Here is a 26,675-nt window from a genome sequence, read left to right as displayed (position 1 = left end):
GCATCTGTCGCATCAGACGTCATTAGGTTGCATGTCTCTATCACGCCTGTTCCGCCTGTGCGGCCTGCAAGTGCTCAACCCTAGTTCTCCTCAGTTGCAGTGGATTAAAAGTAGGCCTAAACTATTTGTCATCAGTTACCATAAAATAATTAACGTGGACACCCTGCTCGTGGGAAATTAAAACAGCAAATAAGTAAATATGAGAACCAAAATAACGTCCAACATCATGAATTAAGCCTTCTCAATAGTGTCGAAAAACGATAACGGGGCCCATTAGTGAAACTGTCCGGTTCCGTCACTTTGTAAGAGGCCGCCCCACCCTTTTGGATTCTTTGCAGTCGATCACTTAACGCACATTTTTCCAATCATGGTACCTAATTTGAATGTCTGGGGCGTGTTAAGTAGTTTGTCATTCGACGGCGATAGTTTTGTTTGAAACGTTTCTTTGTCGCTTCTGCTGTGGCTTTGCTTTATATCATGGCGTTTTCTCTGGTAAGTATTTAGTAAGGTAGACGTGAAATATTTCGTTTGTTTTGTGTTGTATATTAATATGTGTTTGAACGACGTAATTTTACCGAAGCGAAACCAGTTTAATTAAAATACCTTTGGCAAAAATATTTGTCTGATATTTGTTTTCAGGCAGTGAATACTTAGCTGGTTCGCCATTTAGGTTAACATTAAACATTAACAGGAGACCATGTACTCTGTATTGTTTTAATCCATTCAGAACAATTGCTGTTTTAAACTAATTCTCGATACTGCCAAATTATGGCATCGATAAATAGAATTATGGGTCCACCTTTGACAAACCCATATTAGACCCATTACCCAATTAAGCATCGAATTGGCTAGCTCCAGTATTTCGTTTTGGAATATATAAAGAACATTTTAAAGCATGTTATTTTTTCACGTCGATTATGGCGTTTTGAATCTACAGAATTGTAGGAGACTGCGTCTACGTCACCCTATGGAGAAACTATAGGGTCGATAAACGCTTACAGCTGGCTATAAACACAACGATGGTTAGACTAAAACGTAATGTCATAAAGCTAGTGACTAACTACAACAAAGAATTACTGACAGCTCCCCTCTCCCACATACACAGTAGGCCTATAAAAGGAACATTGTGGTGTTTCTTGAATTTTCCACAGAATCTTCTGTTTCAAATAATCCAAGATTACCACATTCTTCTTTGCTCAGTCACAATGTGACTGGCTTTGTTGCCCGTACCTTAACAAAACGAAAACGTTGCCCTAGACCTAGATAATCCAACAAATAACGTTTTATTGGCATCTACAGAAAGACGATCTTCGGGCCCATGACCGTTGGGACTCTGATTCTCCAGCCCTCTCTACATGCAGCAATGCAGATATCTTCCGCCGAATGAACACCATGTTGGGAAACTCTCTGGATTTTACAGGGGTCTGCACCACACCCATTACCAAGGGAAAGCGAGACCAACTAACGGGTAAGCCCTTTCTGCAAAGGTGTTGTAGACCAATTGTTGGAAGGGTGTGCAGGCATCACTAATGTACAATGTATTGTGGCTGTTGCATTGATGTCAAGAAACCATTTAAAAATCTTTGTCTAAATGGTTTTAAAGATTTGGACTGGAAGGGCCTAAAGGAGTTCATGGGTAATGAGCAAGTTTTTTTGTTTTTGCAAGCCTTCTTGGCTATCAATGGTTGAAATCCCCTGCCCCCAATCTCCCCCCCCCCCCATTTCCACATTTACGGTTTTTTTCTGTTATTTTTACCAGACCTCAATGTTGCATGTTTCTTTTCTGCCAAAGTGACTGTAAAGTGCACCCCTTCAATCTTCCTATTCCCTTGAATGCATCCATTTTGGTAGCCTGCATCAAAATGGCAGCATTGGCTGACTCCATAAAAAGCTGCTTGGACAGCTATTCCAGCTGATTCATGCTGCACTGCTGCACTGCTGGTCTTGTAAGCAGCCCAGAAACCATGTGTACTCGGCCAAGACCCGGGAATGGTGGTTTTAAAATCTGATCTTTTCCCATTAATTTATGTACACCTTTTCTATGTGCAAAAATTTGAGGTTGATTGTCAAAGTGGGGGCTTGAGTATTTGTGGACCCTTTTGTCCCAGCACTACAAATGAAGTTGCAAGCTCCCAAATCAAAGGAGATCAATTCAGAGCAGCTACATTTCAATTAAAAAAGAGATGAATGGCTGTAGTCTCTTGCCTTTAGCTGAGATCAATAAAAGTTGCAAACTAAAATTGGAGATTGATTTTATGTAAGTGTGCCATAGCCATGTATCCTCTACCATTTCACTGTTGGTCTTGTTTCATTTAATGCAAGAATAAAAATGCTAAATGCAGGCAAAGCCTTAAACCTGCTCTGGCTTATGTATTCCCATGCTATTCCAATAACATGCATTTTCATCATACTTTTTTTAAATGATTGTTCAAATACAGCAGTTTTGTTAACTGACAGTTTTATCCAGGGCAATGTTTTTAAAAAAAATTATATTTGTTAAATGCCATACATTTTGTGTAGTTAGGAATTTGAACAAATGCAAGTTGAATACCTTCCTCAGGCATTTAGCTGCAGTGTTCTACCTTGGTTTGAACCAATAACCTCCTGGCTGCCAGCCCACTAATACCACATTGCTGGTTCAGTACCTAGTCCAAGATCAGTGCAGCATATGCAGTAACATCACATGTACCACCGTTAAAGGACAATTAAAGTGTATACTTGCATAAGAGCTCCTCACGAGAGAAGTGTGCTTTGTCATTGCTTAACTGAATCTATAGGCCAAGCTTTCTTTTAAGAGAGGTGGTAGTGATGAGTCTGGGGTGTGGTGTTCAGCGCCATGTTAATAAGTTGTCTTTGCTGCAGGAGGTGAAGTCCCTCTCTCACCCTGTTCCAGAATACACGACAAATCTTCCAGGCTGCCAATCATACTGAGACTGACGCTGCATTGTTTATCATGCATTATTACACCAGTGACATCTAAACTGAAACAAAGATTGTGCTTGCCGTTTCACCCCCCCCCCCCCCTCCTCCCCCCCCCTCTCCGGCCAACACCCCTCCCATCTGGAGTTGCTGAATCAGGGCTGTAGCTGGCAGTTGGAGGCTGTCCAGCTCTGGGGAGCGACTGGGAGCTGGCGGTGCAAATAGCTTGTTCTCCAACTTCTGATCAGTCAGCTGCTGCAGCTGTCTGCTGTCTGTGCCTGTGACGGTGACTCTGGCAGGCAGGATCCGGCACAGAGCGGCAGGGATTTCTGCTCTCCCTCCCCGCTCCCTCCCTGCCGACAGGAAAAACAGGCGAGACTGAGTCGCTGCTGCTGTTGCTGCGGTCGAGCCACACTGGGCGTTTGTCAGCCTGAGAATTGAAACAGGAATTTTCTTTTGTATTGCACGCAGTTGCTAGTGTAGGGGAAGAGAGGAGGAGGAGGAGGGGGGGTGATGTCATTAGCAGGGGAGTGCGAGTGCATCAGCACCCGGGTCACATGTTAGGTGGGTCAGCGATGCAGATGGAGGTGCATGGCAGCCGCACCAGGCACAGTCGCAGGTTAGCCACCAGACTGACTGGCAGACTTTGAGCTGCATTTTTTTTAAAAACATTTTTAAAATCTGCTGGATTACAGAAGCCATCCATCTCTTCTTCCCAACTTCTGCCAGCTGGTGCGGAGTGCTTAAACGCTGTTCTGTCCACATCCACAGACCTGCAGGAGTCGGACGTGGCTGCCGTCGGTAGCAGGATGCTTTTCACCAGCAGCGCACAGGAGTCTTCCCGGGTCCTGCCCGACGTCAACGACCTGGGCCTGGGCCTTCAGTCCCTCAACCTGTCTGGGTGGGACCGCCCCTGGAGCAGCCAGGACGCCGAACCCTCTGTCCAGACCAGCAGCCCCTCCAGTGAGTACTGACCTTTCAGCTCTCACACCCCTTGAATTTAATCCCTTTTTGTTTATTAGACTGTTGCATGTTAAGTTGGCACAGCTTTGGACAATGTGTTCTGTACTGTGAGTTTCCTTGTACCAGTGGCAGAGGGAGCTGGATGGTTAGCTATGCTGTTGGCTCATTTGTGTGACACTTTCTAGAAAGAACTGGGCCTACTACTGGTCTTTTTGCCCTGAAATTTAACCATGTAGTGTCTCAGGTTTTTTGTTCAGCCTCACATGGAGTGTTCTGGAAGGTTGGTGTCTGTGCCATTTTAGACTTTTTTTTTTTTTTTTTCTCTCTCCCCCTCACAATTTTCTAGAAACATTTTGTAAAGGATGTGGTTAAGCAAACATCTGCCCCAGGTGAAGACTGCTGATGCGGAGTGCTTTGCTTTGCTCAGTGTTTTAAATGGAACGTAATGGTGAAATGTAAGATTATCCCCTTTTCTGCCCAGATGTTCCCCTAACCGATATTGCTGTCTCACTTGGATGTGCGCTCTTTCTGTGGTCACGTCATGTTTGTCATGACTGCTGGATTTCGCACCCTGGCCTCCTTTTGCTGTATATGGTTTCCGTGTTGCTGTAAAGCATTAAAGCTTTATCATTGTGGATATATTCATTTATATATAACCCCCCACCCCTGTCGTCTGCCTTATTCTGGGGGCAAAGTAACACATGGCCTACTTAATGGTCTACACGTTTATCTTCTATATTCTAAACTTATCTAAATTTTGTATTTGAGTAACCCTGACCTTGAATAAATTATGAATTTGACACAAGTGTGCTCCTGCTTTTGTATAAACCCAGTCATTGGTGAAGGATTTGTTGACTGGAAATAGACCAAAAATATTGACAATGACAAGCTGTAATGCAAAGGCCACTTTCATAAACCTGTTTGCAGTGACATCTAGTGTCTAAGTGGTTCAGTCAATTATGTTGTGTTACGAGCTTTGCTTGATGCTAAAATAAGTTTCACTTTCGGAAAGCCTTGTTGTCGTAAAATTGTTTGGTTTATATTAGTGATGTTTTAAGTGGAGTGATTGCAAGTTTATAGTAGTTGACAAGATTTTATCCTGTATAATGAAGGCACACCCGATATGTTAGGCTATTTTGATACATGCAGTTAACAGGACAAATATATGTGCTTCTTGACTTTGGAAAATTCCTTTTGTGGTGCAAGTCTAGTTCTTCGTTTGCCCCTAACATAATTTTATTATGCCTCTGAGTGCAAATGTCCCTACAGGCCTCCAAATGTGCCCTGTTGTACTGACCCAGTTCCTGCAATAGACTGCATCACAACACCACCATTGAGAGATTTCATTAAAGTGGTTCTCCAACTGGGTCTGTAAAGTGGGACAGGCCTGTGAGGGCTGGGTATTGCTAGCAGGTGAGGCTCTCTGGACTAGGTCCTCCTGATGGTCACAGGCCTGCAGAAAACGCTGGACGTGGTCGTAAGCTGACTACCTGGAGAGGGTCAGCAGGCCTGTCCCTACTGCTGCCCCAGCAAATGGTGCAATTTTCTGCTGGGAGTGCCGTTATGGTTAGTCAGGTGGTGATTAGCCAATGTGCTGGGCCTTCCATACAGAGTGGTCTTTAATGCATTTTTGTGGCACCTCGTACATGGTGTGCAGCAACCATTTTGTAACTGAAATGATATCTACAAAATGGAGACACTCACAATCCAGTGCAGTGATCATTAGGGGGAGATTTTTGGGAGAAACACTGAGGCCCTGAATTTGTTCTCCTTTCAACTAACGGCATGTTCTGTAGCTTTTCAGACTCCTCACAGCTGCCAAGTAGCCTATTTAAATAGTCTGGAAGGAGGGCCCTTCTTCATGCTAAAGCTCCTTTCTCTCTTAGTGCTGGGTGTGCTTGGCAGCCCCCTTGGCAACGTACTGGGGAAGCCTCTTGGTTTTCCTTCCCATGAGCCCATGGGTGCAGTTGACTTCCTGGATAAGTTCCCTGGCATGGCTCGTATGAACACCCGGCTCGAGTCCCGCTCTCTCCTGGACTCCCGCTCCAGCAGCCCTGTGGACTCTGAGACCAGCGGCTTCAGCTCTGGGTCTGACCACCTCTGCGATCTGCTTGTGAGTTGTGCTCTGAATTCAGTACCGGCTTAGTTCTAAGTGTAAATAACCAGATATACATCCCCAAAATGCTATGTAAGTATGCATAAATGTAATTTTTTTTTTTAACCACGTGATATAAAATGCCAAAAATTAGACTACTCTTTAAATGCTTGCTCCCATTGTGGAATGCCTCTGCTATGAATTCTGAAGAGTACAGGCAAGCATGTGCTGTCCATAGCATGTGATGTCAGCCAATTCTTTTCTTCACCCAATTGTCTGCAAGCCTGGTGTGAACCAACATGACTGATATGCTTTGTGTGGCTTAACAGGTGGGCTGGGTTAGGGTTACAGCTGTGGTCGCTAGTGTACTGTGCGACTCATCCCAATAAATTATTGAAGTCAGACCTGCTGATACCGGTGTTGTTGAACTGAACTTGAAGATCTCTAACCCAAAGTTTTATAGGCGTGTCTTGTTTCCAGGTTGAGTGAGGTGGTTATAAATTGAGCCATCAGTTGTCAGGGAGTACTCAGAAAACTGGTATTGAAGATCATTTTCTAGAAGGGGATGGTTTTAGATGGGGCCAAAATGCATGTGTTCTGGAGTGCGAATTTTGGTCAATTCTTGTACAAATTTCACTTGAGCCAGGGAAATTTGAAACTCCTGTAGTATAGGTTCAGAAATTTGGCTTGAACTGCTCCCTGCACTGACTTTTGCAATGTCATCTTGCTTTGGATTTTATAAAGGAATGAATATTGATGTAGGAACAGAAAGGTGATGACACATTGAATCCATATTCAAATTTACCAACACGTTAAACTTGGTAGTTCTTGCTTTAACACAACATCCTATAAGGGGGAAACTTCAGGTCATATTTAATGTGCTGCCTTCCTGTTCTTCATCCTGCAGTCTTCCTTGAGGATCTCTCCTCCCCTGCCTTTCCTGATGTCCAACATGCAGAAGGACACCATGAAGTTTGGGATGGGTTCTCGCCTGGACCAGGAGAGCACCTCCCTCACCCCTTCACCTGGTGCCACCTCTACTAACGTCTTGTCCAAGCGCTGGCCAGGGGCCTCTGTGTGGCCCAGCTGGGACCTCCTGGAGACTCCTGATGACCCTTTCAGCATTGAGAGGGAGGCCCGCCTGCACAGACAGGCTGCTGGTAAACTGGGCGTGGCCAGGCTTAAACCAGATTTATCTTGTTTGGGGAAATTTGACATCAGACATATTGCTTACTGAGACAGTCCTTCCAGTTGGGCCTTTCCATGTGGTATTTTTTAAATTGCCCTTTGACTTCAAAAAAATAAATAAAAAAATTATTGCTACTAAATACACACTGGTGTAATCTTTCACTCTGGAATATAGCCAGGCCAACCCACAGTCCTTATAGGGGTTCTTATGAGTTAATGCAACAGCCTATACAACAATTGGTGTTAGTAGAGCTAACTTTACACAGAACAAAGATTAACCAGATTGCCCATGGGAAAATTTCAGAAGAAAAGGGAAAATGATTTTCACTCTTGGTGTGAGTTTGACTTTCTAACAAACGTTACTCTTGTATGCAAATCATAACGGAAATTAAATTGGGGCTTGGGTGATCAAAGTAAATGTTGCTAGCTAATCAAGGTTTTTCGCAGAGAGGCAATTTAACTATTGTTGGCTGGTTGTGTTGACTGTATAACTGGATTTTTGTTCAGATGAAGTTATAGAACGTATGCTTGTGACAAACTAATGGTTTAATTTCTATAAAAATGTAATTGAAACCATTCTGGCCAAATCTCCTGCTTAAAGGTCATTATGAAAATGGGAAGTTACTTAATGTAAATTAAATATCCTTGCTACTTTTATTCAATGTCAATCTATACATTATTCTGTGACTGCTTATTGGTAACTTGACAACCACTTTGTGATATTCGATGCACCCCCTCCCCCCGCTTGCCCTGTTGCTTCAGCTGTGAATGAGGCCACCTTCACCTGGAGCGGACAGCTTCCCCCCCGAAACTACAAGAACCCTCTGTACTCCTGTAAGGTCTTCCTCGGAGGAGTCCCTTGGGACATTACTGAGGGTGAGCTGACTTTATTTTCAGCATCTTTAACAGGGACACTAATCCCTTGCCATAACTAGAAAGACTATTCTGGGTTTCTCACACTTAACAGTTTGGGCTTGTGTGTCACACTGTCACACAGTACTGACTGATCAGAGCTGTAAGATTCACATCTGTTGAGCATTGTCTGCCCGAATGACTATATTCCTGCTGTTTTTTGTCCCTTCTTTGTCTAGCTGGTCTAATTACCACATTTAATGGGTATGGTCCTCTTAGTGTGGAATGGCCTGGTAAGGATGGCAAACACCCACGATGTCCTCCCAAAGGTAATATGCCTAAAGGTAATGAAGCGGGTAGGATTTTTTACATTCCAGAGCACTAAAGGGGGTGTGGAGATGAGCACTGTGGTGTGTACCCAGCAGTCTGGTGAGCGGCTTCTACTTTGTGTGCACAGTCTGGATGCAGGCATTGTCTCTCAGTAGGGGTGTGTCCTCTTCAGATCAGCAGAAATGGGTTTTTAGAATCTTAAGTTTTCAAATCTTAGCCTTCTGTTGGGCTTAACTGGTCAAGTATGCACAGTTGGACCCAGAAAAACCTGTTTTGTTTGGAATGGGGGAAAAAAGGGGGGAAATGTCTTGCTCAGAGTTGGTGAGAATGGTGTCTGAAGAGGCCAGACCCTTTAATTTGTCACTCACTAGTATAAACAAGGTAGCTTTGGGCAGTGCTTTTGTGCTGTGAATTCTGACTGGCTCTATTCTGGTACAGGCTTTCCCTGAACTCAGCCCTGGGGCCTCAATCCATGTGCTGGTTTTAGCTCTTGTTCAATTAAATGTCTGTTTAATGAACAACTTGCTTCCAGGTCTTTTGTCAGTTTTAGGTGATTAGTCTAGTGGTGCTATTGACTCATTTTTTTACATTTTTAAAATCTCCAGTCTGTTTCACGGACCAGTGAGAAGCATCAAGTTACCTTGACTCGTATCAAAATATTTTCTCAGTATTGTCCCCTTTCCTGAAGGATTTCAGAAATTGGTGTATTAGTTGTGTAACCAAAAAAAAAAAAAATCCTTTTTCACAGAGCATCCATTTCTCAAATGTGCACCCTTAGGTGGGTTTTTAAAATGGCCAGTTCAGTTGTGAACGTTAGGTTTTTTTATTTATTTTGTGTGACTTTTTATGCGAGAAGCGGGTCAGGTAGTGTTGTCAGTGTAGTGACTCTTATGTCCTGCAGGGTACGTGTACCTGGTGTTTGAATCTGAGAAGTCGGTGCGTGGGCTGCTGCAGGCATGCACTCAGGACCTGCTCCACCCGGACGACTACAGCGAGTACTACTTCAAGATGTCCAGCCGCCGGATGCGCTGCAAGGACGTAAGCTGGAGTGCCATTGTTCTTAACCTGTTTGAATAGACTAGCTCTAGTGGCTCTGGGTAAGAGCGTGTCTTTAATTTAATTGGTGTCAACAGCTCTGTTGCCTTGGACACACACCATTCTAATTCCACCCAACAGGTGCAGGTGATCCCCTGGGTAATCTCAGACAGCAACTATGTGCGCTGCCCATCGCAGCGCCTGGACCCCAGCAAGACCGTGTTCGTGGGGGCACTGCACGGCATGCTCAATGCAGAAGCCCTGGCAAGCATCATGAACGACTTGTTCGGAGGAGTGATGTACGCAGGGATCGACACCGACAAGCACAAGTATCCAATTGGTGAGCGTTCCCGTCTCCCCCTTGGTGCCACGTTTGCTGCCTACTCCTCCGGTGCCCCACGCTGTACTCGGTGGGAACTGTTTTTCTGACTCGGTGCATTAAAATGCTCCCACCCCATCTTCGCTAATGGCAACTGGCTGCCGGTTTAATGCTGTTGCTGCAGTTTTTGTTGGTGGGAGGTTGAGTGGCAGGAAAATGGGATGTGTGTGCAACTTTGTGCTGGCTCATTGGGACGGAGAATCGCTTGGTTAATTGAGGTTGGCGGATATCTTCGGTTTCTTTTTGAATGAATGCTCACCACATGCCTTTATTCAGTACAAGGTGGATGACTGGAAGATACCAGATTTTTGCAGATGTCTCTAGAGACATGACTAATACCCTCAAGCCACTTTTACTGTCCAGAGATATTGCTAGTCGGTTTGCCAGTTTATTCGTAGATTCATATTTAAAAAGCCCAGTCGTGAGGCAAGTCTTCCAACAGTGAGGGAGGGTTGTGTGGGTGACTCAGTCCTCTGCTGATCTGTGGGGGGCCTGTGGTGGAGGAGCAGTCAGGAGTGTAAGGACTGGAGTGGCTGAGGGAACGTCCCCACAGTGGCAGTTTTGAGCCTGTTGCGCACAAACTGGTGGCTGGTTTACAGAAGTACAGACTGTAGTGATGCTGTTTCTGTTTCATTTAGGCTATGCCACTGGCAACTGTGGCTGCCCTTGCTGGGCAGTGGAGAATTAGCCATAGTGTTTTCTGAATGGGGCGGGTTTCAGTCGGTGGCTGGGATGGTTCTTGTGTATGAACGGCTACTGTGAGCAGTTGACCACAATTAAACCGCTTGTAATGCGGAGGAATTCTAAACAGAGAAAATTAAAGGAAAAATATATGGTAACTTCAGAAGGGTTTTTGTAGGAACATCTTGCCTTATGGATTTGTTTGTCTCTGAAGGGTCTGGGCGTGTGACCTTCAATAACCAACGCAGTTATCTGAAGGCAGTGAGTGCTGCTTTTGTAGAAATCAAAACCCCCAAGTTTACCAAGAAGGTAAGAACGGAGTTCTCTCCACTGAATTTTCCTGTTCACCATAATTTATTCCTCAAGAGATTGTTGGCTCTGGCACCTGCAGTAATTCTGTCCTGAAACTAGGCATTTTTTGCTTAAGTGTAATTTCTATGGCTTGTGTATAAATTGCCTTTCCAATTTGTACCATTTGGTTTTGTAATTACCTTGTCTTGTGAAATTGCATCTGAATAGATGTGTTCTGACATCTTTTGAATCATTAATATCCTGGAGCCTTGCTCTGTGGCAGCATCTACCCAGTCACCCCTTATTCCTGCTTCTACTGAACTGGTGTACGATGGTCCCGTTTTCCCAAACTCCCCACCTCCCAAACCAGGTTCAGATCGATCCGTACCTGGAGGACTCCATGTGCCAAGTTTGCAATCGTCAGCCGGGGCCTTTCTTCTGCAGAGACCAGGTGAGAAACCCGGAGGCGGCTTAATTCAGTCACTAGGTCTAGGAACTCCTAGGGCCTTTAATGTGAATGTCTCTCAGGGTCAGGTCTTCAGCAAAGTGTAATGTGTCTCCTGAATATTCCATTTCTGTATTTCATATTACATTACATTTCAAAGTAATTTTTCTATAATTACTAAGTTTAAGTTTATATACCTTTCACAATTTAGACCTTTTGAGGGGAGGTTGGGGGGTGTTTCTCAGCTACAGGGTGATCATTTTTAGGGAACCCTGACTGCTTGGTTTAAACTCACTGGGGAAAATGTTGAGTTCATTCTGAAAGTAGTCTCCTTTCCTTTTAATATATATTATAAAAAAAATTAAAAATTAAAAAAAAAAATTTTCAGGCTTGCTTCAAGTACTACTGCCGCTCCTGCTGGCACTGGCAGCATTCCATGGACATTCTGAGCAACCACCGCCCGCTGATGCGCAACCAGAAGAACCGGGACTCCAGCTAAGCCGAAACGCTGCCGTCGCGACTCACCTGAGGCCTCCGTAGCACCCGAAGAGCGACCCGTGAGTGCCAGCGCCCCGACCCAGGAACGGCACTTCCACCAGGACTTTTGGGGGAAAAAAACACTGTAGAAAGTTCACTATTGCACTTGCTATTTCTTGCTGTTTACTTGTTCACAATGGCACTATGCACAGTGTTGGTATGACAGGGACCCATTGTTAGGCAGTTCCCCAGACTCTTGGCCACAGCTGGAGAGGATGATTGATTCAGGCCAGGGTTTAGAAGGTGTTGATGAAAATGCCTTCTCCTTGATTTTTAAAGAGCTTTTTCCTTTTTGATTTGATTTATTTTTTTGGTTTATTTTTTTTGTTTTCCATACCTTGCATATTGGTGAACGATCATGCAAGTCTCATTGCCTTTCACGTTGGCAGACGCCATACAGTGCCTTTAAATTGTTTTCCCCTCCCAGCCGGCCAGCTGTTTTTCCTTAGCGGCCAGCTGGTGTTTTTTACTTTGGAAGATGAGAGTTGGGCTTCATTTAACCAGACGCATTTCAGACATTTTTACGCAGTTTTTTACTAATTTTTACACACGGTTTTAAGTCGTGACATTGAACATTTGAAGAGAATCTACTTGACAGCTTTTTAATTTTTTCCCCTTTTTCTTTCTCCCCATATATTTGTCTGGGGCTGTTGGTATATCATTTTTCAGCCAACCAATGTTCTACTTATTGGGCACAAATAAAGGTGTTGAAGCATTGCTCTGTTTGTATCGGCAGTCCTGTTCACTTGCAACGAAATCATTGCTGGACGCCGCTTCAACTGGGTTACCATAAGGTTCAACCAGTGATTGGATTTATGGCTATGAAACTGGAACGGACGTTGACCTGAGATTGTGTACATAGTTTTTATTAATTGCACTTTTTAATTTGCACTTCAGAAAGGGGTGACAGTGGTTTTTAAACACTTTTCTTTTTGGTACATCAGCAGAAGGGCAGGTATTGTCATCATGGGTGTGACCCTTTTTTGAAAAGTTGCTTGTTTCCTGTTGAATGTAGAGAACTCTAACCTCCCTAGAATGTATGAGCCAGTGTAGACCTAATGCAGCTTCCTCCTTTCCCTTTCCCCTTCTCATTCTCTCCTTTCCCACAGCCTTTTATTCCTTCCTCATCCCCTCTTTTTTGCATAATTATGAAGCTGTGTGCCAAAGGACCAGTAATTTAGTATTTCTTTTCCCATTATCAGTTTCCCATGCTGAGCTTGTTGCCATGTTGCCTAGCCCAGCTGCTTTTTAGAGTTTGGAAAGTCTCTACCTCATTGGTCTGCAAACCTTGCTGCGGTTACCTACAGATGTGGAGTATGTTCTGATTGGGCACAATAAAGGTGTTGAAGCATTACTTGTGTGGACTTGTATGGTTTTATTTGCTGCCATCATAAATCAGCACGTGCATTACAGCTTGGTCCTTAAGTAGCTTCATTATGGAAAATTTGTTTTTTTGGGCAAATATCCCACTCCTTAATGTCCTCCAGACCCCCCCTCCCAACTCAAAGATTTGGTAGGTACTGAAATTGATACAAAATTCATGCTCCCTGCCCGCAAATTTAATCTCTGCATCATAGTGTTGTCTAAACTTCGCTATTGCGGTCACATTGTCTTCCATCTGACAAAATCATGGAAAATATTAAAAGTGCAATATGAATGCTGCTTTAAATGCCTCATCTATACTGAAACTAGAACCTAATACTTCAGAAAGGGTACAGATGCTCCTAAAGTGCATTTTTGGAATCAAGACACTGCAAAAAAAAAAAAAAAAAAAAAAAAATACAAATTCTCTGTACAAATAAAAAAATATTCCAAAGCCAGCATGTTAATTTTAGTGTTCAGTTCAAGGCCACAGATGAGGAAGCCTGTGATTGGCCCAGTGGCTCTCAGGTTAGCTCGGTCTGTCTGGTATGAGGCAGTCGCAGTGCTGCCAGGCCTCCCGTGAACAGCAGGGCCGACACCAGCAGCACAGGCACAGCGCAGTGAGAGTCCACCAGCTGCCCGAAGACCAGGTTACCCAAGATGGCCGCTATCCTGCTCACTCCAGTGAAGAAGCCAAGCGCAGAGGACCTGGAAGATTAACAAAACAAACCTGACTTTGGCGCATTAATGCAGGGCCAAAATTCTGCAATACTTTAAACATTCCAAAATTTTTCAAAGAAATAAAATGATCTACCAGGCCCTTGCCATTTGTGCAGTGTCCAGTTTGGGAGGGAACTTTGCAACAAGGTTCTTTTAAGCTTAACTACAGTACAGGACTACTCTGCTGGAGTAGGGACACTGCACACCCAAGGGACTGCAGTTCCTAATGCTCAGGGAAGCGGGGAGTGCAAGTGCGAAGAGATACTGCCCCTCCCAGGGCAATGCTACAGATGACGCATTACAACATGGGGCTCTAAGCCACAGTTGGCATTTGGACCATGGGCTTTCCAGCCATGTCAGGCCCCCTTGGAGTGATGTTAAATGTTGTATATACACACGCACACAGTCGGGAGAGGAATGTACCGTAAGTGGGTGGGATACAGCTCAGTGCTGACCACATCTAGGGCGTTCCAGGAGATGACCGAGACTGCACTGAACACACAGGACATGACCAGGCTCTGTGTTTTAGTCTTCACCAGCCAGATGAAAAACACACTGATGCCTGACAGCAGCAAACTGCATGCTAAGAAAAGAGAAATAATGTGTGGGTGGGGGGGGGGGGGGGGGTCTGCAGTGGACCTAATACTTTTCAAATCGTCATGCTTTAATAAAAGTGGCAATCTGTCTGAAAAATGTCTTTCCCTCATTTTACTCACAAAGTAGTATCTTCCCTCCAACAAAGTCCATAAGCAGGATAGTGAAGATGTTTCCAGGTAGGTTGGAAGCTGCTGTGATGAAGCCCTCCATGTAAACTGTAAAAATGTATTCAGGGCTTTACTTTTTTTTTAAGGAACATTTTGTACCCTTAAACCATGTGGTGTTCAACAATCAAATGTGAAATGGAGAGCACTATAGGTAACGGATGATTTCATGCCTCTGCTTCAAGTTATGAATTTTTTCATGTAGTCATTTGAAGTGTGTGTTAATACATACTCAGAGTAGAAAGAATTGTTACTGCTCAAAAGCATTTGACCAGAACAGCTACTGTATTTCATGCATTATCATTCTTCTGATGTCTCCTTTTGCTGTGCAAGCCCAGTCCTCACCTGTGGTTTTGACAGGATAGCAGCTCTCGTTCTCGCTGGACCGAGGGCCAGAGGGGCGGGACGTGTTTGCACACGGGGAGCCCCCATCCGCTGTCCTCTTGAAGAGCTCTGGCAACCACATCCAGAGGCCATAATAGCTGCAGACCAAGACTGGGTGAGTGACTATCAAACTCCCGCTTCTTCCTAAACTGGCCTGCGACACCTCTGTGTTGTGTTAGCATTACAGCACTCTTAGATAATTTTAGTATCAGTTATTTTATTCTATGAAACAATCTAATGGATATGCAGGGCAGGCTTTCATAAATACAGATTAGCTATTTACCCAAACGATATGCAGAAGAAAATGATGATCAGCACATTGCTTCTTGTTGTGAGTGGCTTGGTGAAAAGCTGCCAGATTGGCGCCAGACCCTAAAGAGAACGAGAGCATAATTTCAACAGTACTTTCATACTTTCTGCCATACCACACAAACCAAATCAGTGTTATTTGATGCAGGATTCTTGTCCTAACCCCACAGTGAGCAGGAGAAACATGGCTCTTTTTGGAGTACCTTTTTGAAAAGGTGAGTGAGGCGATGTGATCCTGAACCTCTGGCTAGTTCTGCCCTCTCTCTTTCAGAACCAAGCGTGATGGCCAGCCCGGTTATCTGAGAGGGGACACAACACAGCAGTTTCACTGCATCTCTGTGGCATGGAAGGTAATGCACGTGTACATACAGCACTGTGTTCTGTGTCCTAAGAATGTTTTGCAGTGCTGACTTGACAGATATTCGATTCACTCACAAGCTATATGGCCTGTATTATTTATAATGGCTTCTTCTGCATGGTGCTTTTTTGTTAGTGCTTCCAAAGAAGTGGAAATAACTCTCATTCATGGCAGTTTGAGCTATTCCAGGTCTTTATAGAAACAGAATAGTACTCAAAAGATAAGAACTTGGGATCAGAAAAAGGCAGGAATGGCTTAAACTTATTCAAGTTTGGTGGTGTTCTCCTGAAAACTGACGATGGTTCAAACAACTATTACAGCACCTGGGTCGGCCACTAGGGGGCCAACAGCAGAATGCACAGAAAAACAGATATACAGCAGGAAATGGGACCATAAGTATTTGCCAGTCACAGAGTAAACATCTGCCTTTACAATAGATCTGTTTGTATTAGATTATCAAGAATAAGCACTATAAAATTCACTACTAATAATCCAAAGTGGAATTTAGAGCAACTAAATGTGGAAAACCGTTGTATTGATTGAATCCACTTTGGTTCACATCTACCCAAAGACATGCTGTTAAAATGATGGTATATCTATTTTTGTTGAATACATTAGCCATTCTATTTTTGCCCGATCTCCCATCCATACAGTTCAATATCTCTGAACCGTCAAAATTAGTTTTATGCCCTAAACATCCCCAGGGCAAAAGGTCACCCCAACCTCCATAAACAGGGTATACTGGATCACATAATTCTGAATGACAGCACTCAATTAAGCTTGGCCTGGTCTGTTAAAAATAATTTGTGCCACGCAGCATACCAGATATAGAAACTCGGTATGCTGTGTTAAATAATGAAGAGATGTCTCATCGGGACCATCGATTACTGAGAACTATAAAATAAGTGAACATTAGTAACAAAACTTTATCACAGCATAAAAAGATGAGAGATGAGCAAGAGAGCTCTAACCCTTTAGCATGTTTAGCGATGAGCATGTTTAGTACCCCAAGGTGCTCAGGGTAGCTTCTGACTGCTGACTGTGTCAGAAACTACAGTCTAGTAAAAGGAAGAGAAAAAACAAGTTTTTTCCACATACTTGAAATGACTTGTAACTGCCTTTGTGATTGAGATTAAACATCATCTGGAACACTTCCAGGGCCTCTGCTTCCTGTCCAGCCTGTGCAGAAAGAAGCCAAGGAAGAGTTTGAGGCAAATCTTGTTTGTTTAGACTAGCGCTGAGGGAGCCATTTTACCAGGGTGCCTTTGAAAAAGGATCTGAAAGTTTGTCTGAATTGTCCTTGTCTGATAAAAGGGCCAAACTCTTAAGTAAAGCCAGGTGCGTTTTTATTGCATTCCACTGAAGCCTTCCTCACAGCGCGGTAAAATAAAACGCAGATTGTGCAGTTTTTATGCATGCTCTTTATAGTGAAAGGCATTATTAAGCCTGGCAGAGAATAAGAAATAAGCCTGGCTCCTCCTTAACTAATAAAGCCACACTTAAGAATCAGCCTGAAAGTTAGGCAGGAAATCACTTAAGCTACCTCTATAAAAGATTGCCCGGATGTCCTGAAATGTGTATGTGGCTCAAACATTGCTGATACAGTATATATACTGCAAAGTGATAAGACAGGCCCCTGAAGCAGGAATACACAAACCGTGTAGATAAATGACATCTGCTTTAGAGACAGATGACTAAGAGTGTCAATTAGATCTCTAAATGGTTTTGTAAGGAGCACAGATGGAAGAGAAATTGGTGATTAATCCCAATCACCCCCCAAGGCCAATCAGCACCCATTTATCTCTCTATTTCTGTTTATCCTACGTCTCCTGCTGCTTTCCACAACAACAACAATACTACACCAAGAATTTTATGAGTGAGGCTTTTGCTTAAAATAACTTTTCTTATTTTGCAAAAATAATTCTTTGCTCAGTACCAACACACCGCTGTACACGTAATGGGCCTATTCAGGCCTGAAATATGAGCAAATAAGTATTGATACAGTAATCACACTGTCCACCATAAGTAGTACCTCCATGAGAAATCTGGGGCTCTCAGGCATAGCCAGACTGAAGATGAAGGCAGAGGAGAGGCTGGGGATGGAGCAGAGCACCACAAACACCCTCCAGCTCTGGAAGTCCAGCGAGCCCAGCATGAACCTGGAAGAGGTGCTGGGAATGACCAGCCAGGCTAGACCTGTGCACAGACGGCAGGAGAGAGTTACACCCAGCCACCAAGAACTGACAATGGAGAACAATAGCACCCCTTGACACCATGCTGAAGTTATTGTTCCTAGGTGCACCCACAATTACAATTTAGTAGCACAATAATTACCCTCATTAAGACCGATGCTACCTCTTAGGGCGTGAGCTATCCTCACTTATTTCCTCATTACAGTCTGAAAAACATAAAACCATGTGTAGGCAGGCTACTGGCACTAGTTTATCCCAAGACCAGTTTCCAACAGTGGGGCTTTTATGCAGTCCAGCATATGGTGACAGGGCAGTACCTGTATGCTCCATTAGATTATTTCAATGGAAAATGATCAGTAATTGATTATTGTTTAAGGCAAATACATTGCTTCCAAGTCCTCCAACTCCTCTGCTCAACAAACCTCTCAGTGGCACTGTAAATGTCCCAGGTTTGTTTTTCAAGAGTTTAATAGCTGCACAACCTCAGAATTATCTGCAATGTCTGTGAAATTCAGAACTTGCATGAACAGCGTGACACGTGCCACCCACTTTCATGTGATCCTTCTGGAGAATTCACAAATAAATTCACAAAGGCAAGACGAGATGAACAGATGCCACGCATTTTAATGGAGCGCCTACAGCAACAGCCTCACTGCATCTGCCCTCCTACGACCATTGCTTCCGCTCATCAGTATTTCCCCTCACTGCAGAAGGCGTGCCGTGTAGGTGTGAATTCATAGGCTAATGAAGCACTGCCACACAATTGTGCCTATGCATACACAGGCGCACACTACAAGGCTGCAAGGCGCCAAGGCATACAAAACTCAAGCACTCTTCCTTGTACTGGTTGGTCCCATGTGCCACACAATGGTCAGTCTCTTTCTCTCGCACTCACTCCCTCCCTCCCTCCCTCCCTCCCTGTCTCTTTCTCTCTCTCTCATGGTGACACAGCACTTTCATGCCACTGCCTTATGCATTACATTTGTTTCACAAGGAAAGCATGAAAGAAGGTTGCCACTTAGTTGAAAATGAGCTAATGGAAGGTGGTGGAAATATATGACAAGCTTATTTTGAGGTTCAAATTACAGTTTTAGATTTTTATCTGCATATAGTTTTAGAACAGTAGTTCTATATTTGGACTTCTTTTTTTTACAATCATGCAATCTGAATATTTAAGTTGTGTTTGTGGCTTCACTTGAGTGTTTTTGTTTATTGTTTTTTAATAGATTGGTGTATCATTTTAACTTAAGAGCGTGGTAGTATAAAGCAAAGGCTTTTGCTTGGGATGTAATCAATAGGCTATCCTCTAGCCTATGTTTTATTTTTCTTTTAATGCTCATCTAATTGGTCATTAGCCTATTAGACCAGCTTAGTGTTGTGTATAATATGCCAAGGAGCAGTATTTGATGTTATCTGATTTGAATCAATTTCATTTTTTACGTGATAAAATGTATATATTTTTACATTAGAAATGATAAATACTAGTAATTCTTTTGCTTGGAATGTAACCAATGTTAAGGAATGAAAAATTGAACTGCAGTTTATTATCTGCAGCAACAGGCGGAATCTTAACAAAGCAAGTTTGGGATGAAAGTGGTGTTTTTATGTTATGACTGATGATCAAAACAAAGTTATATGGGATAGGTCAACTTTAAAATGTATCTTGTGTGTATGCTCCAATCAGGTTTAGATACAATATCCTTAGGTTCAAGTCTGGCTCCATCTTAAATTTCACACCTGCCCAAAACCAGTCCATGTTTTATCCTATGATATCCTATATTTTAAATTATATTAACACTGCAATCATGCAATGTGGAAACAGAAAACTGCACATATTTATAGACAGGTATAGACTGAAACAATCAAGAAAAGTTGTGTAAAGCCTGTAACCCCTAAAATAATTAGCTAATACAATGTGTGAAAGCCGCTCAGCCCCTTACTTGCTGCCAGTATGTTTCCTGCCATCCAAAAAGTGGCAAGAGCACTGATCATGGTCCCTCTCCTGCTGCACGGCTGGAACTCAGAAAAGTAGGAGAAGATGACTGGGATGGAGCCACCCACCCTGAGACAGATGACAGGAGAACGGTCACTCACCAAAGGGCTACATGCAGAGCTATGATGGACAGGCTAACTGCATTTCACGGTCTGAAAAGATGATGGCAGCAAGGTGAGTATCAGGTGGCTTCTTACCCCACCCCACTGATGAACCTCAGTGCCAGGAACAGCCAGAACCAGGGTGCCAGGCTTGCCAGTGCCCCAAACACGCCATTCACAGCCAGGGAGATCACAAGGACTTTTTTGCGCCCACTCTGATCAGCAAGGTAGCCCCACATGTATCCACCAACCATCATTCCTGCACAAATAGAAGCCAGATTAGAATAAAATCAAACCGTACAGGCAAGGCAGCAGAGCACAGATCAAGATTGTGGCAGAACGATCAGTTTTCAAGGTGCCCATGACCAGTCCAAGATCTCACTACAACAACCATCCACTATATTTATCAGGAAATCCACTCTACCACAGAACATATGGCCATTTGTGTGATCGGCCTATATAGACATGATAGGTGGTATTTGTTTAATCTGGATTGTTTTCCTTTCCAATGCAGTTTTAATGTATGTTTTCTCAAAAACAAATCTTCCTCTTGGCTACCAAATATGGATTATTCAGCTCCAACCAGTCCAACTTCCAATTGCCACATAAAAAAATCTCAGGCTAAGGTTACAATAAAGCACAGAAGGCTAAAATATCAGTATACTGTTTAAACAGAGGGGCTAAGGAAGAACTGAAACTGGTGTGAATGCAGTTTATTTTTAACTGCTGTGGAGCGTATTGACCTTGAATTCAAACAAGGGAGTGAAATCTGCTAAGTGCTTCAAAAACACATGTATGCAGAATATGTCCTCATCAGCAATTTTCTATTTAAAATATTTGCATGTGTTTTAAAACTAATTTGAAGTTCTGGAAGCCTAAACTCAGTCACGCCTAGGCCTTATCAAGCAAAGGCAAATGCAAACCATAACATGTGCAATATGATAACTGTCTACTAGTTACCGGCCTAACAAACATGCCAGTACAGAGAGGGTGCAATGAACAAAAGGTACACATTCCCACGAACATACACAAATTAAATTCAAACATTCATTGCAAGGCAGGGCACCAACATTCCAGTAATAATTCAGGGCCTACCAAGTAAATATCTTTTGATAATACCCCCACCCATTTAAAAATATTTTCTGGACCATTTTCTGTTTTTGGACCATCTTTATTTGTAAATACAGCAAATTAATAAACGGCATCCCAGAACACCCATGTAAAGCATGTAATGACAGATTTATAGACTCTCAATCAAAATTAACTTTATTTACGCCTCAGTAAATAGACCTAAGGTGAAAATAATCTAGTCTCAAAATGCTGAAAGATCACTCATGACCGATTCAAAGATCATGTACTCTTTCAAGACTGAGCTAGAAAACCACATGAGGGACCCGTACGAAGCAACACACAGGGTGTGTACCTAGGAAGATGCTGGCAGTAAGCAGCCCCATGTCTGCAGAGCCAAGCTGCAGATCACACCGCGCTGTGGGCAACAGGAATGACACGCACAAGATCTCCACCGCATCGCTGGCGTTAGCCCATCCGCAGACCACCAACAGAAGGCCATGGAAACAGCCAAAACCTAGTGTGTGTGTGTGTGTGTGTGTGTGTGTGTTGGGGTGGGGTGCAAGAGAACAAAAAACAATATCTTTTTTTACATTTTCTGAGACACCCACTGACTTGCGCATTCTGTTGTTTACTTTGAACACTTCAGACAAAGATTTTAAAATATTTTAAATGAAATAGTCATTAAAGGCCCAGTGTTACAAAACAATCCAAGAACAAATTCACAGTAAATGGTATAGTAAGAAACTGTGATACAGCACCTGCTGCTTCAACTGCCTCTTCATAAGACAATTTCTTTAGTTCCCTCTTCTCACCATCACTTGTGTAAATTCGTTCAAAAACAACTTCACCTGCAACACATTAACAACATGCATAGCTTGTTAATATGTGCCTTGTTTTTAAATTACTTTAATATAACTAATTTAGTAAAAGTTATAGCATATCCAGTTAAATATAATTTACGCGGTTGTCGAATCAGCTGTTTAGGCGTTATAGAATAGCTTGCAATTGAGGTCACGTGCGTCGGTTAGGAATTTTAGGAATTTTATTGATTTATTGTTTTTAATTGTGTCATTAGTTTCAGGTGCATTTGCACAATAATAGGGCTTTTAGAGCGACGCATAGCGTCGCTCCGTCACATTTTATGCGCTCCCTCCCCATCCCAGTATGCTCTCTCCCCTTCCGAACCCGCTTCCAGCGTCGCGGGCCCCCACGACAGAGAAACCCATCCAACCTCCGCGACCTGCAACCAGCTACCAGCCAGAATGCCACCCTCGCTGGGGGACTCTGGAACTGCCAGTCGGCAACCCGAAAAGCCGACTTCATCTCCGCCTACGCTTCCCACCTGTCTCTCCAGTTCCTGGCCCTCACAGAGACCTGGATCAGCCCTGACAACTCTTCTACCCCAACCGCGCTATCCTCCTCATTCTCATTCTCCCACACACCCCGGCCATCAGGCCGTGGTGGTGGCACAGGTTTACTTCTCTCCCGCTCCTGGAATTTCTCTGTTCTCCACTCTCACCTCTCTCTGTCCAGTTTTGAACACCACTCTGTACATGTGACTCACCCATCTAACCTGTTTATTTCTGTCATCTACCGCCCCCCAGGCCCCCTGGGAAATTTTCTGGAAGAGCTTGACATCCTGCTCAGCTCCTTCCCTGAGAATGGTGCCCCCCTCATCCTCCTCGGAGACTTCAATATTCACCTTGAAGCCTCCCAGTCTGCAGCCTTCCTTCCACTACTCCACTCCTTCGACCTCTCCCTCCAGCACTCTCCCCCAACCCACAAGGCTGGCAACCTCCTCGACCTCGTATTTTTGAGGAACACCACCTGCACTGGCCTAAACGTCACCCCTCTCCATACCTCTGATCATCATTTTGTTTCCTTCTCACTCCCCCTTCCCTCCCACCCACACCCCTTCTCTCCACCCAGCCCTACTGTCTCTGTCCGCCGTAACCTGTGCGCCCTTTCTCCCTCCTCTCTTGCCCCTTGTGTCACTGCCTCCCTCCCCCCTCTTGATGTCTTCTCTGCCCTTCCCTCTGACTCGGCCTCTGACACCCTGCTATCATCACTCTCCACTGCCATTAATACCCTCTGTCCTCTTGTCTCCAGGCCCACACGCCCATCTCCTCCATGCCCGTGGCTGACTGACGTTCTGCGATCTTCCAGGACTGCCCTGCGTGCAGCAGAGCGGAACTGGAAGAAGTCTAGAATGCCAACGGACCTCTCTGCCTACCAGTCCCTACTGAACTCCTTCTCCTCAGCAGTTGCCACTGCCAAGGCAACATACTACCACTCTAAGATACACAAATCTATTGCTAACCCCAGGCAACTGTTTTCAATTTTCTCCTCTCTCCTCAGTAAACCCTCACCTCCAACTCAGACCTCCCTTACTGCTGAAGACTTCGCAGCCTTCTTCGAAGCAAAGGTCACACTCATCCGCAGCTCCCTTGACCCTCCCGACTCCCCACCCTTCCCTCCCCCCATCCCCTCTATGACCCTCCCCACATTCTCCACCTTCTCCCCACTCTCTCTCCCTGATGTCTCCCAACTCTTGCTCTCCCACCGTCCCACCACCTGTGCCCTTGATCCCCTCCCCTCTACCCTCCTCCAGCTGATCTCACCAGAGATCATCCCCTTCATCGCCCACCTGATTAACTCCTCCCTGACTTCTGGCACCTTCCCGTCATCTTTCAAAAGAGCCCACATCACCCCCATTCTGAAGAAACCAACACTGGACCCCTGCCTCACCCAGAACTACAGACCGGTATCCCTTCTTCCATTCCTATCTAAAACTCTCGAACGTGCTGCGTCCAACCAACTTTCCTCTTTTCTTTCTAAACATAACCTCCTAGACCCTCAGCAGTCTGGTTTCAGACCCGGTCACTCGACGGAGACTGCCCTGCTCTCCGTCACTGAGTCTCTCCACGCAGCACACGCAGCATCCCGTTCATCTGTCCTAATTCTTCTTGACCTCTCAGCTGCCTTCGACACCGTTGACCATCCTACACTTCTGTCTTCCCTGACAGAATTGGGAATTTGCGGACCAGCCCTCAACTGGATTGCGTCCTATCTCTCCGGCCGCTCCTTCCAGGTTGCCTGGGCCGGTGCAGTATCAGCCCCTCGTCCCCTCACAACTGGGGTCCCTCAGGGCTCTGTCCTTGGTCCCCTCCTCTTTTCTCTGTATACTAGGTCCCTTGGCCCTGTTATTGCCGCCCATGGCATGTCATATCATCTCTATGCAGATGATATTCAACTTTTCTACTCTTTCTCTCCCACAGACACTCAGGTCTCCGATCGCATATCCGCCTGCCTGAGTGACATCCAGAGCTGGATGACCAAACACCAGCTCAAGCTCAACACAAGCAAAACGGAACTTCTCCATATTCCTTCTCTTACCTCTCCCACTTCTCATCTGCCCATTTCTTTAGGAGTCACTCCCCTACACCCTTCGCAGAGCGCCCGAAATCTTGGAGTTGTGCTGGACAACAGGCTGGCACTCTCTGAGAATATCGCGGCAACCACCCGGTCGTGCAGGTTCATCCTGTACAATATCCGCAGAATAAGACCACTCCTCACCAATTATTCCACACAGCTCCTGGTCCAGGCCATGATACTGTCACGTCTGGACTACTGCAACTCCCTCCTGGCTGGCCTCCCAGCATCAGCCACCAGACCCCTTCAGCTCATCCAGAATGCAGCAGCACGTCTGGTTTACAACCTCCCTCGTGACTCCCACGTCACTCCCCTCCTCATCTCCCTCCACTGGCTACCAGTGCAAGCTCGCATCCGGTTTAAGACACTGGTGCTTGCTTTCCAAGCAGTCAAGGGGTCAGCTCCTGGTTATCTGCAGAAGATGATCAGACCCTACAAGCCGGCCAGATCGCTCCGATCGGCTACTACAGGGCGGCTGATTCCTCCCCCTACACGAGCAGCAACAAGGTCTCGACTCTTTGCAGTTCTGGCCCCACGATGGTGGAACGATCTTCCAGTGGAGGTCAGAACAGCAGAGTGTCTGAGCACCTTCAAACGGAAACTCAAGACGCACCTCTTCTCTGTATACCTCTCTCCTCTTCCCTAAACCCTCTCCCATAACTATTTAAAAAAAAAAAAAAAAAAAAAAAAAAAAAAAAATTTTTTTTTGGTTCAGGCTATCTTGTTTTTCCTTACTGTATGCTACTATAGTAAACGCTTTTATCTGCATTTTATTCAATGGACTTAAGTGGACTTGATCCTGAGTTTGGTTACACTGTTGTAAGTCGCTCTGGATAAGAGCGTCAGCTAAATGCCTATAATGTAATGTAATGTAAAAATATAATTGTGTGATTGAAATATACAGCACAAAGTGAAACCACATTCAACATCAGAAAACTATATTATATGTGAAATGTAATTATTTGTTGCACTATTTTTCATGTCAACAAATATTTTATATATTAAAAAACTTTGAAACATTGTTTTAATTAGTTATTTAACTGACAAGGCTCTTAAATGGGGTGACTAGAATTTGATCATGTGAATTGGGAAGCAAAACAAAGCCCGGGAAAGCAAACACTGACAAAGACTACTATCACTGTAATATTTAAAGTGATGAACATATCAAAATTAATTTGGTAATAAATGTTGCCAGACGACTGAAGCTACCAATTTTTAAACTGCAGTCATATCCTTACATCTTAAAATTAATTTGACATGTCACGCATTAGACATAACTCAAAGAAAAGTCCGTTATGTTCAGGATGTAATCCCAAGTAGGACACGTTGTTGTATACAGCAAGGTAGCCTACATACTCCGAAATGTTTTTGAATGTTTGAAAATTAATTTATGCAGAACAGTAAGCTGCGAAACACCCTGGATGAGAGTGTATGTTTATATAGAGTAAATGGCTCTGAGCGTAATGTTACAGCTGTAACAATAATGTTGCAGAAGTCAAATGAGATATTAAAGCATTTGGTTATCTAATATCGTGCGTTGTGGAAAAATTACGGAACTGTTCTTTGTGCGACTAACTGTCATCTTCTGAACATATCATACATCCTTATCTGAAAGTTCCAATATTCAGCAGGGTAATGTTTCTCCTTATCTGACTGGTTTTGATGTTGACATTATGAAGCCTGTCATTCCTAAATATATACCTTCTGCATCCGAGTCCTGGCTTGAATCTTCCAAACGAGTTGGAAGCAGCGGCTCTCGAGCTGAATCGCCAAGCACTTCCGAAATACATCTCGACATCGATTTTCGTTACGTAAGGTTAAACTTAAGCAATGTAGATAAACCAGAGTCCAGTTAGCTTTTAAATAGCAAGCCACAGGCGGCTCTGTTTTGCGAAGTGGGGGCACTGGAGGAGCCCCGTGTGCGGAAGACCCTGTTTTCTTACTTCCGCATTTCCATTTCCGTGCACATACAGTTCAGTGACCGAATAGATATCGGTTCAAGTTAGCTACTGTAACTACGCCTTCACCTGAAGTGTGTTCATGACGACGACTACGAAAGGGACAGAAATCCGTGATTCCTTTTCATATATATGAAAAGGAATCACGAATATAGTCACAGAGAATATTCTCGATATTCTCATTTTCACTGCGAGGAACTGTCAACATTCTGCAGAACTACAGTCCACAAAAGAGAAGGCTCCTCCTGTCGACAAAAACACATGCATGCACCAGATCATATAAATGAAGTTAGCTAGAAATAGTGGAATCTTGATTTCT

General features: G+C 44.1%; 2 protein-coding genes across 5 annotated transcripts; one reads left to right on the top strand and one right to left on the bottom strand.

Moving 5' to 3' along the window:
* Positions 1–283: 283 nt before the first annotated feature.
* On the top strand, positions 284–13,069 carry cpeb1a (cytoplasmic polyadenylation element binding protein 1a). 3 transcript variants are annotated; one of them, XM_035396664.1, is made up of 12 exons: positions 284–492; positions 1,300–1,468; positions 3,691–3,882; positions 5,769–5,995; positions 6,885–7,137; positions 7,928–8,041; positions 8,257–8,346; positions 9,249–9,385; positions 9,524–9,722; positions 10,657–10,751; positions 11,104–11,184; positions 11,567–13,069. In XM_035396664.1, the coding sequence occupies exons 1-12, from the start codon at positions 478–480 to the stop codon at positions 11,675–11,677; spliced, it is 1,683 nt and encodes a 560-aa protein (XP_035252555.1). In that variant the 5' UTR covers positions 284–477; the 3' UTR covers positions 11,678–13,069. The 3 variants fall into 3 exon arrangements, with proteins under 3 accessions (XP_035252555.1, XP_035252554.1, XP_035252556.1); XM_035396663.1 differs by having other exon boundaries at positions 291–492; positions 8,257–8,361; XM_035396665.1 differs by lacking the exons at positions 284–492; positions 1,300–1,468 and adding an exon at positions 3,398–3,538 and having other exon boundaries at positions 8,257–8,361.
* On the bottom strand, positions 12,561–26,635 carry sv2 (synaptic vesicle glycoprotein 2). 2 transcript variants are annotated; one of them, XM_035396667.1, is made up of 15 exons: positions 26,100–26,635; positions 21,725–21,814; positions 21,319–21,480; positions 19,992–20,154; positions 19,742–19,863; positions 17,642–17,805; positions 16,708–16,788; positions 15,455–15,550; positions 15,226–15,314; positions 14,904–15,040; positions 14,514–14,609; positions 14,221–14,380; positions 13,733–13,785; positions 13,432–13,466; positions 12,561–13,135 (listed from the first exon to the last, which is right to left on the bottom strand). In XM_035396667.1, the coding sequence occupies exons 1-14, from the start codon at positions 26,194–26,196 to the stop codon at positions 13,459–13,461; spliced, it is 1,518 nt and encodes a 505-aa protein (XP_035252558.1). In that variant the 5' UTR covers positions 26,197–26,635; the 3' UTR covers positions 12,561–13,135; positions 13,432–13,458. The 2 variants fall into 2 exon arrangements, with proteins under 2 accessions (XP_035252558.1, XP_035252557.1); XM_035396666.1 differs by lacking the exons at positions 12,561–13,135; positions 13,432–13,466 and having other exon boundaries at positions 13,521–13,785; positions 26,100–26,619.
* Positions 26,636–26,675: the final 40 nt, after the last annotated feature.

This window comes from Anguilla anguilla, chromosome 16 (assembly GCF_013347855.1).
Source record: "Anguilla anguilla isolate fAngAng1 chromosome 16, fAngAng1.pri, whole genome shotgun sequence".
Taxonomy (NCBI): domain Eukaryota; kingdom Metazoa; phylum Chordata; class Actinopteri; order Anguilliformes; family Anguillidae; genus Anguilla; species Anguilla anguilla.
The sequence above is the reverse complement of the archived record's forward strand: the minus strand, read 5'-3'. Positions and strand labels throughout refer to the sequence as shown.

Excerpts from the sequence above, each read along its gene's own strand:
- sv2 (XM_035396666.1), bottom strand. The coding sequence starts at position 26,196 with ATGTCGAGATGTATTTCGGAAGTGCTTGGCGATTCAGCTCGAGAGCCG. Across the intron at positions 15,551-16,707 it reads GCAGTTACAAGTCATTTCAA|ATAACCGGGCTGGCCATCAC; the intron begins GTATGTGGAAAA and ends GTCCCCTCTCAG. Across the intron at positions 14,610-14,903 it reads CTATCCTGTCAAAACCACAG|TTTACATGGAGGGCTTCATC; the intron begins GTGAGGACTGGG and ends ACATTTTTACAG.
- cpeb1a (XM_035396663.1), top strand. Across the intron at positions 8,362-9,248 it reads CAAAGGTAATATGCCTAAAG|GGTACGTGTACCTGGTGTTT; the intron begins GTAATGAAGCGG and ends TATGTCCTGCAG. Across the intron at positions 10,752-11,103 it reads CCCCCAAGTTTACCAAGAAG|GTTCAGATCGATCCGTACCT; the intron begins GTAAGAACGGAG and ends CTCCCAAACCAG.